This window comes from Hoplias malabaricus, chromosome 4 (genome assembly GCF_029633855.1).
Source record: "Hoplias malabaricus isolate fHopMal1 chromosome 4, fHopMal1.hap1, whole genome shotgun sequence".
In the NCBI taxonomy this organism is placed as follows: domain Eukaryota; kingdom Metazoa; phylum Chordata; class Actinopteri; order Characiformes; family Erythrinidae; genus Hoplias; species Hoplias malabaricus.
In genome coordinates this window covers 24832940-24844841 of record NC_089803.1, presented here as the reverse complement: position 1 = coordinate 24844841, position 11902 = coordinate 24832940, and the positions used below count along the sequence as shown (strand labels likewise).

At 38.7% G+C, this 11902-nt stretch overlaps 1 protein-coding gene across 3 annotated transcripts in view; it reads right to left on the bottom strand.

Moving 5' to 3' along the window:
- Nucleotides 1-800: 800 nt before the first annotated feature.
- abca1b (ATP-binding cassette, sub-family A (ABC1), member 1B) overlaps nucleotides 801-11902 on the bottom strand; it is a 33888-nt gene continuing 22786 nt past the window's right edge. For 2 of the 3 annotated variants that reach the window (XM_066669867.1, XM_066669866.1), the window contains exons 17-47: nucleotides 11577-11895; nucleotides 11292-11466; nucleotides 10851-10982; nucleotides 10459-10598; nucleotides 10238-10375; nucleotides 9857-10077; nucleotides 9669-9744; nucleotides 9151-9389; nucleotides 9011-9062; nucleotides 8789-8908; nucleotides 8513-8661; nucleotides 8171-8295; nucleotides 7791-7889; nucleotides 7416-7709; nucleotides 7123-7261; nucleotides 6955-7035; nucleotides 6633-6802; nucleotides 6302-6479; nucleotides 6053-6168; nucleotides 5785-5929; nucleotides 5429-5552; nucleotides 4932-5061; nucleotides 4719-4839; nucleotides 4506-4568; nucleotides 4297-4403; nucleotides 4036-4177; nucleotides 3451-3585; nucleotides 2904-3007; nucleotides 2031-2123; nucleotides 1593-1836; nucleotides 801-1175 (exon numbers count right to left, since the gene is read on the bottom strand). In XM_066669867.1, the coding sequence (XP_066525964.1) occupies nucleotides 1032-1175; nucleotides 1593-1836; nucleotides 2031-2123; nucleotides 2904-3007; nucleotides 3451-3585; nucleotides 4036-4177; nucleotides 4297-4403; nucleotides 4506-4568; nucleotides 4719-4839; nucleotides 4932-5061; nucleotides 5429-5552; nucleotides 5785-5929; nucleotides 6053-6168; nucleotides 6302-6479; nucleotides 6633-6802; nucleotides 6955-7035; nucleotides 7123-7261; nucleotides 7416-7709; nucleotides 7791-7889; nucleotides 8171-8295; nucleotides 8513-8661; nucleotides 8789-8908; nucleotides 9011-9062; nucleotides 9151-9389; nucleotides 9669-9744; nucleotides 9857-10077; nucleotides 10238-10375; nucleotides 10459-10598; nucleotides 10851-10982; nucleotides 11292-11466; nucleotides 11577-11895 (4515 nt within the window). In that variant the 3' untranslated portion in view covers nucleotides 801-1031. The remainder of the gene's footprint in view (nucleotides 1176-1592; nucleotides 1837-2030; nucleotides 2124-2903; nucleotides 3008-3450; nucleotides 3586-4035; nucleotides 4178-4296; nucleotides 4404-4505; nucleotides 4569-4718; nucleotides 4840-4931; nucleotides 5062-5428; nucleotides 5553-5784; nucleotides 5930-6052; nucleotides 6169-6301; nucleotides 6480-6632; nucleotides 6803-6954; nucleotides 7036-7122; nucleotides 7262-7415; nucleotides 7710-7790; nucleotides 7890-8170; nucleotides 8296-8512; nucleotides 8662-8788; nucleotides 8909-9010; nucleotides 9063-9150; nucleotides 9390-9668; nucleotides 9745-9856; nucleotides 10078-10237; nucleotides 10376-10458; nucleotides 10599-10850; nucleotides 10983-11291; nucleotides 11467-11576; nucleotides 11896-11902) is intronic. The other variant, XM_066669868.1, reaches the window with a different exon arrangement.

Sequence of the window (11902 nt, the reverse complement as noted above, 5' to 3'; positions counted from 1 at the left end):
TAGTAAAAAATAATAATAATAAATGCCTGTACTTCACTGAGAAAGCACAGTACACTGGATTAATAACACTGAAGCTTTACGAATAGACCAGATAATTTAGACTCCTAACTCTGTGGACAACTCACCAGCTCTGTACTGAAACATGAACTACAAAAGTTTAGCTTGGCTTTGAAGGCTTACTTGAGGTCATAAGGCCTGTTGGATTGTGGGTTTCTAAAAAACTTTCCAGAAAATGTTTTTACCTGAAATCACTCTTCCATAAGAGCCCTTCCAACTGACTACTCGAATGTCCTTCAAAATGCTGAAATGTCAGGACTCCTGTTTCTGCTGAGGTATATATTAGATTTTGTGACTGAGAGGCTACCCCTCCTAAATAAATCTCTCTTCTTTTATTAAAAAAGTCTGAAATTTTCTCTGTACAGTACGTTTATAAATTGACACTAAACACCTCTCCCATTTCTTCCAGATTTCAATATTAAACGTCAGGCACTGTAAAAATATTTTACAAAATAATGGCCCACAGGACATTTAAAAAAAGAAAAAACGATTGTTCATAAATAAAGGCACATATTGAATTAAACAGCAATTTTGACAGAAAATGATTGTGGTTCTTCATCATGTCATTTAAGAACAAAAAGAGTGACCCTGAATATTTTCTCCCATTTGCAGTTACCAATCCAAAATTACACAACATACTCAAATTATTTGTTAACTACAAATACAAAACCTGCACAAAGACACATTCCCTGTGCAGTTTATATGAGAACAAAATTATGGCAGTTATTCAAGTTTCACCCTCACACTCAGCTGGGATTTGCATGGCAATCCTTTTCCACGTCTCACCCCGAGTGGACCCTTAATCTTTTTGCATTGACTTGCATTGAGTTTCTTGACTACTGTGTCTGCACAGCACACTCCTGCAGGCCTCGTACGGCTGACTGAGCAAATTAATTAGCTGACTGCAGAACAAAGACAAGAAGGGCATTGTGAAATAAGTTAATTTCACTGGCACCACTTTCACAGTCTTTTGGTCAAACAAAGCTCTCCTTGGGATTCTCTTCTTTTGTTATATTAGCTGGCAAGCTGAGTAGAGGAATGTCCACTGTGGTCTCTTTTCGTCGTATAGAGTTGTCACTGTGGTCATCACTTTGGTCCTTGGCAAAGTTAACAAACACCTGCAGGAGAGGGAATATTGATCAGGATGTTTTCTTGTGAAAGAGATTCAGATAAGACGCCAGCAGCAAAATGTGTATAGCCTTAAAAACAAGATATTTTTATTATAATATTATAATTATATTATATATTAGCTATTATAATAATAAAATAATAAATATGAGCGAGGCAGGTGAAGATATATAAAAATTTGCCGTTCAGTGTAGTGTAAACAAGACAGTAACAGACATTCATTTTTTAAATATATGAAAATGGACAGAGATAAAGACCGGCTGGAAAATGTACTAAATAGAGGTATTGCTAGAATTAAAGGATATGTGCCCTTTAAATAAATAATTTTATATGATCACCACCCAAAGGTACACAAATTTTGAACATAAGAATATGTCATAGGACAGCTTTTTTTTCCTTTTTCTGACCTGGTCCAGTGTAGTTTGAGAAACAGAGTAGTCCTCTATTCTTAGTAAGTCTTTGTGCTTGGCAAGGATGCTAAAGATGTGAGCAAGGGAGGAGACAGATGAGGGGAGCTGATACTGTAGCATGTTTCTGTGCTTCTCCTTCAGTGTGCTACCGGGAAGCTCACTCTCAATGAACTTCATAACAGGCTGAAGATCTGGGTCTGGGCCTGCTACCCTAAGGATGATGGTGTACCCATCACCAAACCTGCACAACACAAAGACAAGTTTATCAGCGAAGAAAAAAAGGGGGGGAAATCAGGAAAATATATATTTGGATGGTAAATCATCCAAAATACACAACTGCTTTGCTATGATATAATATGTGACTATATGAACTTGTACATTACTAAGCAAATAAGTAGGATAAAAGGCACTTTGAGAGTGGTGTGGTTATCTCACCTATTTTTCAGGTGCTGGACGCTGCCAAGACAGCGGAATCTGCCATTTACCATGATGGCCATCCTGGTGCACAGGGCCTCACACTCCTCCATGCTGTGGAACAAAAGAGCAAACTTTAGCTCACCAACCACAGTAATGTACATAGATTGGGAAATTCATGCCCTCTAGTGGTTATTCATAACTTGGAGTTAACTTCAATAATTCTAATTCAATTCATAATAAACTTGAATTACTCAGAACAGTGAAAACATTAAAATACAAAATACAACACAAACAGAAAACAAATATCAGCATGAGAAACGGAAAAATAAAAGTCATAATAACATAAATAAAATCGAGTGAAAGCACCTGATTCAACCACAAATATCTTATTTACAAATGATGCTTCTTTTGGGGACGACAAAGACCACCCATTTCATTTTTGCTAGAAAGTACTAAATACTACTGTGCATATTTCAGGATTATATTTCATTTTTAGTCATGTTTTAGTCTGTCTACATGACAACAAATACAATAGCTCTTCATTAACACAGAATCATGTCTGTCACTTGAAGAACTATTCTAGTGGAATTTTAATTATTTCTCACTCTGCATAAGTTCAGTTTGTGTCAAATGTATCTTTTATATGGTTTGTGACTTATATAAAGCTGCTTTTTTGAAGTCTGGATCCAAGCCCCTAATGGCAAGCATGACAATAGCAGGAAAAACACCCTACAAGCAAGAGGAAGAAACCTTGAAAGGAACCAAGACCCAAAAGGAGAACCCTTTCCTCAACAGGTGAACCCCAGACAGTAAACAGCTACACAACAGAAGCAATGTGAAGTCTTTACATAATGAATAAAACTTTGAGTGAATGCAGTAAGTAAGTTTCACCTGTGTGAGGTGAGCACAACAGAGCGACCCTCTTTGATAACACTGTGGATGCAGTTCCATAGAGCACGGCGGGCCTTGGGGTCCATACCAGTGGTGGGCTCATCCTGTAATAAAGAGGAAATCCAAGCTCAGGTCACTCCACACTGATAATACAGCGCACAAAGAAAAACGCATCTCTTTATCTTGATGTACACTAAAAGTCCTGGTATATTGTGATTTGTCTAATTGTTGGCAAACTATTTTAGAGAAACACAGAACCTCAGTGTTAGGGATAAATATTAGGTGTTTTGTTTTAGTTTAGATTAATTGTGTTTGGTTTAGGGTAAGACTGAAGATTAAATATACATTTTAGGGTCATGTTAACAGATTCAAAACTAGTCCTTAACATTGTTATATAACAGCACTGGAATCCCCACTGAGAGAATAACTAAACATCATTCACAGGAAACAGACTGCATTGTGTTGGTTGTTGAGTGCTGCAGACAGTGCATGATCACCCTGAGTTTGTAAGCAATGGGGAAATATGTGCGAGCATGTGCGTACATACCAGAAACACCACTGGTGGCCCTCCAATAAGTGCCATGGCAGTGGAGAGTTTGCGCATGTTGCCACCACTGTAGCTTCCAGCTGCTTTATCGCCATACTTAACCAGGCCGAGTTTACGAACACCCCACTCAGCCACCTGCAGGAATACATACACACACTGAGTCCCTGCAGCCCGGCTGTAAAAGTGGTAATGTAAACTTTCTTAAAGCAGCTCCTTTCAGATTCTTTGTTATTTCTCCTTTTTGTTATTTCTCTCCGTTTCACTAAGCAGAGCTCAGCAATTACCAAGAGGACCTATTGTGCGTAAATAAGCAGAAACTGACGTCCATCCACTCCAGCAGGATCTTTCTAACAAATCCAAAAGAGTGTGTATCTGTGTGTGTGTGAGAAGAAAAACCTAAGTGATACACTCACTATTTGCTGCTAGGATTTCAGTACATGAGAAACAATAATTCACCTTAAACATGGTGTTGAATTTATGCAAACAAATAAAAATAAAACTACCAAACCCCAAAAAATGTTTGCTATATAATGCACTCATTGACACTGCATGTCATGCCTTTATACTACAAGAGACTAAACTCACCTCACACACTTCCCTCTCCGGCACCCCTCGCAAGATTGCGTAAAATTCTAGATGCTCTCTGCCCGTCAGCAGGTCATTGATGGCGTCAAACTGAGGACAGTAGCCCATGTTTTGATGCACCTGGTCTATTTCCCTGAGTATGCTGAGAAAACAGATCCAGAGGTTGTTTTATATTGCAGAGACAATTTACTAAATAATATGAAATTTACATATTTAAAGCAAATTTAAATGTGTTTAATTAACTTATTTTTATTGCCTTACCTCTTTCTCGCCAGGAAGGCTTCTCCACTTGTTACTACGGAATCTCCTGTCAGCATTTTGAATGTACTTGTCTTTCCGGCTCCATTCACGCCGAGCAGACCAAAGCACTGGGTTGAGGAATAGACCAAGTTCAAATTTATAGTCTCTCTTGTTTGGACATATTAGAAAATGTGAGCAAGTTAAATCAGTGTGTATAAACAGTGTCTCACCTCGCCTGGAGGAATGCCCACACACAGTCGATCAACAGCTGGCTTCTGTTTTCTCTTATACACCTGTAGCAGAAATATCACACTGATTAGAGCATTTTTAATGTAAGGATTGGGCCTAACACCTAAATGGCACTGTTACTGCATTGAAATAGTGTAACAAGGATATAATAAACAAGTAAGTTTTGATGAAAATGTTTCAGAAATTTTTTAGACCTTAGTAAGTTCTCTGAGTTCCAAGATGTCTCCTTGTCCTGCTCCACTAACAATCCTCTGTCTCTCCCGGGCCACATCCTCATCTTCTTCTCCAATCGGACTCAGCTTAGCGCTCAGAGACCTGCACAACCACCAGAATCCAAAGTCAGTAAAATCAACCCTGAAAAATTAAAAATTTCCCTTATCAAGTTGCAAAATGTTCTGCCTCCTTACATGGGTTTGAAGAAGAAGCGATACTGAATGAGGACAGTGATGATGAAGAAGACCACGCCCTCCACTGCCATGGCAAAGAGGTTCTTGCCCACCATGTCCCACTCCAGAGGAGAACGGAAACGGTTTTCACCTGTAATCAATCAAAAGGTATATATGCACTATTAGAGGTGTGTACCTCAAACTCCATACACACTAAACATTTTTTCATGCACTCAAAAAAAAAAGAATGTGTTGCAGTTGTTTCTGACATTTTTTCCAAATTAAATGGCTTCACCTCAATGGTTGTCAAAAAAAAAAAAAACATAAGAAATCAATAGTTTTATTTAATATATTTACTTTAATCAATGTGGATTTAATGTAGTTAATTAATTGGAAGCCTGCTGTCTTCTTGAAGAGCTCTCAACTCTTAAAACTCTGGTAGCTTGTAATATGACAATGAGTATAAATAAGTAGAGCACACATCCTGAGTAGTTTTCAAATTGACAAACTATTCTTACCAAACCTCTCCAGGGCATCAGCCATGGCCTGATTCTTTACCATATCAATCAGACCTCGACCCAAACAGAAGTGAGGAAAGATCAAGAGCACATTCTTGAGAATGTCATTGATACCACCAATCTCCTGGGGGTGTAGAAGAAGAAATAGTTAATTTCATAAACAGGCTTTAACTTCATTATACACCGTTCGTAACATGTTTAACCAAACACAAGCCTTGAGATCGACCATTTCTAAACGTGACATTTTCTTCTGTACCACCAGACTACATTCCACTCTAGTTAACTTGTTAAATATTGAATATGCTATATATGGTTTGTCTATTAGACTTGATTGTGCAGAAATGTAGTGTTCTTACATTGTTGCCAAACAACTCCATTACAAATGTGGACACACTGCCATTGATGCCAATAAGTATGTTGACACTGGTGAGAACAACGTAAGCTGTACTGGGAATCTTAAAAAAGAATGAGGCTGGATACATCAAAGGTGTGATGGACCACCTATAAAGAGAGGGAGAGAAAAAGCAAAAGACTGTCATTACATTCCTTTTTGCTTAAACCATGTTGCTTTGTTTAAAAAAACACAAGTAGCTGTTTAGGAGAGTTTTATTTGGGTCTGCATACCCATAGAGAAGCAACAGCAGGGCTAGTACAGGCAGGTTGGTTGAGGAGACATAGGCTTTTTGTTGAAAACACACGAAGATGATGACGACTAGGGTTGCTGGTACAACGTAATTACACTGTAACACAAAAGATTTAAAGAGTGTTTTAAGAAAAGACAAACAAACAAACACGTTTTGTGGAAGTTAATTCAAAAGTGGTAAATGTAAAGTAGAAAATAAAATAAATAATTTTATGCCAGAAAATACATACCATATCCCAGATAAAGTTGGCCAACCAGTACAGGTATGGCTGTACCCCACTGATAAACTGCATATGCTTGGCTTTGTTCACACGTTCTTGGATGAGGAAGACTACAAAACTGGCAGGGACGAAGGACATGGCGAAGATCACGCAGATAGACACCAGCACATCCACTGAGGTTGTCACACTAAAATATATTTGGTATAAAAGAGGAAATTAGTAAAGAAAGCATAAAATATCAAGATGATACCAGAATTCCATGATTAGGAGACAATTTATACGACAGAGCGAGTGTAGTTCATAATCACATTTAGTTATTGTTAATTATTATTGCACTTACAGTGCTACTTGGGAGAGCTGCTCTTTTGTCAGGTTCAGAGGGTGATTGAAGGCTGTTATGCCATATTTACTTGGGTCCTTTCCTGGTGGCAGATTAGCACGCAGAATACCATTATTCATCACATTGAGGAATGCTCCTATACTGTGCCAGCCCTTGTTATTGAACCAGATCTGAAAAAGAAATGTAATTTGTGTTAATTATTAACATTAATTGATTGAATATCAAATAACATTATTGTGAACTTTATCAAAATGTCTACTACACTGTGGTATGAGACATTACACCAAAAGAATTGTTTGTCACTTTGCCAAAAGTAACCCACCTTCACATTGTTTTTAGTATCCAGGCCATTTATGAAAGTAGAGAGACTCTTGAGGAAGCGGTCAGCTGCTGTTCCTGAGTTCTGGAATACAAGAGATAACCCTTAGCCATGGTACAAATTGTTGAGAGAGAAATAATAACAGTGTGAGAACCATAACATTTAGCTTACCTGTGGCAGTTTAAATATTTCCCTGATTCGTAAAATGGCGTCGTCAATCTCCTCAGCAGGTGGGAGCACCTGAGTGCTTCTAGCACCCAATGAGAAACCTCCATATCTGAACTCATTAACCCAGACTTTGTTCTTCAAACTGTGAAAAAGGCAAAGCAAGGGGAAAAAAAACAGCTGCTTTACTGTTCTGCACAGACTCTAGAGACCAGACATAAATCAGTGTCTGGATGAGGTTTAGATGAAACTGTCCCTTTTATTTTCCAGTTCAAAGTGCTGCCATAGTGAAGTAATACCTTTTGCCAATGATCTGTGCGTAAGTCTTCACAAGGTAGTCTGAGATATTTCTTCCAGTCAGGTTTTGGAGAGTGTCCCTCTCGCTGATCTTTATTTGTGGAGGTGGCAGTCCACCAGCGCTTGCAGGGCACTCTGGCAGCATCATCTTTCTGCCATCACAGCTGCACTCACACTCTGGGGATGGGTTCTCCATAGTCCAGTTTTGCATGATGAACACATCCAGGACACTTTCTTCAACCTCTGGTGTGATCCAATCTTCATCACCCATAGTGCACTGATCATCTGTGAAAGCACTGTCACACAGGGAAATTTAGAAGCATTTAGAAGCATATATTCATTTTATTTAATTTTACTTGACTTCATACTTTACTCACTGTTTTCTTTCTCCTTCCATGCAGCGTGTTCCAAAGCCAGGGCCATCCATTAGAGCAGTAAGTAATTTTTGGGTGCTCACATCTTCAGGTGCATCCTCACTGTTGAGGAAATTAGAGTACTCAGTATTCTGCTTTTTTCCCCCCTAAATTTGCTATTACATAGTTATTAGGATACTGTTTCTTCACAATCTGACATATTGCCAAATGAAAGTGAATTCCATTTAAACAAATTGCACTCAGTGTATAATATTTTTAAATAAACTTCATTTAATTAAGGGTGACACTGAAGTACAATAACTGATTTAGTATGACATATTGATATATGAGATACTTCTAAGCAAAATACTAGAAAAACATTGCCTTTATATTGGATTAGTTACCTGATGAAAATAACTTGGTCTTCATACATCCAAGGTTGCAGGGCAAGACTGGGGTACTTTCCAAATGGGGGAACAATAAGACTGAAGACCAGTGCAATGCACACAAATACAGCAGGTAGAACAATCTGCAAAACAGAGTAAAAATGTGTCAGTTCATTTTTTTATTTGCCCTGAGATTGCAGTTTGGTTAGGAAAGCTAAGCTTTTTTTTCCAGACAGCTACTAACAAAAGTACCAAGTGTTTAGCATAATTCTGTCAGCGAATCATGGCTATAGGATGTAGGATGTTCAACTCCTCACAACAGAACAGGGATGCACAACAAAATTTTTTTTTGTTTCACACCTGTGCAAAAAAGCCTTTCCTGGAACGGCGAGCATAGAGGAACCTCTTCCACAGTAAAGCCACAAACTGTTGTCTCTTCAGGCTCCAGCCCTGGATTTGGTACGAACCTTTCCCATCTGAACCACCCAAAAAATCAGTTTCCCTAGAATCTAAGGAGCATAAATACACATGAGGAAAATGAGGAAAAGCCATAAGCCTACTTTGTTGGTGCAAAGACATACAATAAATACAATATATATTGAATTGATGTCATTGGATTATTGGAAAACGTTATACCTGGGTCAACGTCTGATTCATTGCCATCAAAATTGTCATCCTCAGTCAATGGTTTGAGGCAGCTCTGGTGGTCAGCTCCAAAAGCATGTCGCCTGCGTCTGCGTACAGGAAGAGTACCATCTGTGTGGATACAAATATGTGAATTAGAGAAAGCCACTCATCCTTCCATAATTTGTTTATCCATTCTTTTACTGTGCTCATATGATTACAGAATCGTCATACCTGACAGAATTTCCGTATCAACTCCACTGTCCTCTGCCACTTTTAGGAAAATCTAAATGACAACAACAAAATTAAAATTAAAAAGTCATGTAAACAAAGTGGAAAAATGTTTTTCCAAAGCATTATAATCAGAATTGTACCTCTTCAAGGGTTGTGTCAGAAACACCATAGCTGGAGATGCCCAAATCAGCGAGATGATCATCCAAGTCATGGAAGAGTTCAACAAAGGCACCATCTTTGGCAGCTTCATAGGGAAGGACGTAAGTGATCTCATGGCCCAAGTCCTCCACCAGACGTGCATGAGGAACATGCTTGATGATCAGACCTGAGATTAGAGAAACGTCTGCAGGAACAATAGGTGAGTCAGCCAATGAAGAGCCTGCAGGTATATTCAGAACCAGGCACACAATGGGTTAGTAGTGAGATTAAAGACAGGATTAAATGTAGATGTTAGGTTTAAGAGGTTAGTTTTTTTGGCCGGATAAAATAAGTTTAGTTTATCAATTTTATACATTTTGGATTCTTCCCTCAATGAAACAGCAAATCAGTCAAAATAATTTATTCTGTAATTTCAGTTTATATTATGGTTTCTTCTTCATTTTTTTTACATTGAAACAAAAGAGAAACAGTTTTAAAAAAGTACAGATTTCAAGCTTACCAACAGCTGTAGCAGCATCACTCTCATGATCACTGCCAAGACCAGCATCTGAGCTACTCTCTGAAGCTTCATCATCCTGAAATAGACATTTCACACAATGTTTGAATTTACAAATTCACTTTCATCTTTAAAGACTTTGAGAATAATAGGTAAATGTTAGCAAATTTTCAGTGAACAGATAATCTCACCTTCTTGATGTAAGACACCGTGCTGCTAGAGTTTCTGCAGGAGCTGAGAGAAATTTCAGGTTCTTTTTTTACCAAAGTGAGGTAGTATCCAGTTCCCAGATGGGTCTTCAAGAAGAGAGAGGACCCTACACAGCACAGCTTTCCATGCGAGATGATGGCAATACGGTCACCCAAGATGTCTGCCTCATCCATGTGGTGTGTGGAGAGTATGATAGTTCGGCCTGGAGGAAGACATACAGCATCACACTGAATAACATATTTTAATTCATCTTTCAAAACAACATAATTTACATGTTATTTTTCAAAAAATTTACAGCAATGTAATTAATGCAATTAATGAGGTTAGGAAAAGATTGCCGTTTTTAAATTTTAAATGGATACCTGCTCGGTACTTCAGCAACAGGTCCCAGATTCCTCTACGAGCATAAGGGTCCACACCAGCAGTTGGTTCATCCAGAATCACAACCTTTGAACCTCCAACAAAAGCTAGGGCCACTGAAAGCTTCCTCTGCATGCCACCTTTAAAAATGCAAACATCATCAACACTCAACCTCAAACCTGACAGAGTTGATTTGATTCATTCTAAAGATCAATTCACTCACCAGAAAGCTCACTTGTCTTGGACCTGCGTTTGTGTGGCAGTCCAGTGTCATACAGGATCTGATCAATCTCTGCTTTAACATCTTCTTCAGACAGGCCTTTGAGACGTGCATAGAACCATACATGCTCTTCTACCGTCAGCCTGAACACAAACAGCACATAGGCCACTGAATAAACACAACCACATCAAAGACTAATTTTAGGTGGCACGGTAAAATACATTATGCTTAACGTGCCTTCACAGACAGTAAGAGAAAGAGGTTTAAAAGTCTGCTAGGAATTAACTGAACATTTAATGAAAGCGCTTATTTAAAAACATTAAAATGCAACTTTCAGGTATAAACAAATGTAGATTACAGGAAAAAAGAATGCCTGAAATTTGAAAAGTCCTTACATGCTGAAGAGGACATTGTGCTGAGGACACACTCCCAAACTCTGCCTGATGGCACTCAGCTCTGATTGGATGTCTTTGCCCATGATATATGCCGTTCCAGATGTTGGTGGAAAGAGACCTGTCAGAATGGACCTAAAATATTGCATGAATATTATCTGTCAGACCTTTTATATAGACATATAATACACAGTGTATATAAGGTAGAAGGTTTGGTGTGCAAGGCATTATTTCTACAATGTAATCGTCTCTTACAGCAAACAGAGTTGCTTAGGTTAGACTAAACTGGTGGCTGAAAAGAGCTCCATCAAATTACAAACGGAATATATTGTCAAAATACCAATTTAGTCTTGAATATCCAGTTCAAAACAAAAGACAAATTAAACTACAGATAATAAGAACTGTATGCCATGAAGAAAGGGTGACAACTGTCTTAGGTCTTACATGGTGGTGGTTTTCCCTGCTCCATTATGACCAAGGAAGGAGGTGATCTGGCCCTCATAAAATCCCAGTGTCAGTCCATCCACTGCCAACTTTCTTCCATGGCGGTAGACCTTCACGAGGTTCTCAATGTACACTCCCAGCTCAAGATGAGTGGGCTCTTCTTCAATGCATACAGCTACAAATGAATATAATAGAATATGTACGGATATTGTAAGGAGAAATCCAAAACGTACACATCGAGAAGGATTACAGTATTTGAATTATGTACAGGTATGAAGTTCTTACCTCCTGCATTTGCCTTCCTTCCCTGTAGAGTATGAGTCAACCTTTGGTCTCCTTCTCCAAACCAGTATGACTTAGTAAATGGGAAGAACCAGGGTCTGGGGATGCCATATTGACCAGGGAACACAGCTTCTATGTACCATGTCATGACACCATAGAGGAAGGCATCAACGTACATCATGATAATGGAGGTCGTTAAGCTGTAGTCATCTTCCTCCATTGGGCTGGAGACGAGGTTTTTCCACTGTATTCCCACTCCTTGTTCCTCAAACAGGGCAAAGTATTCACAGCCGAAACCAAATGCCACTGGAGAGAGCAGGCTCTGAAGA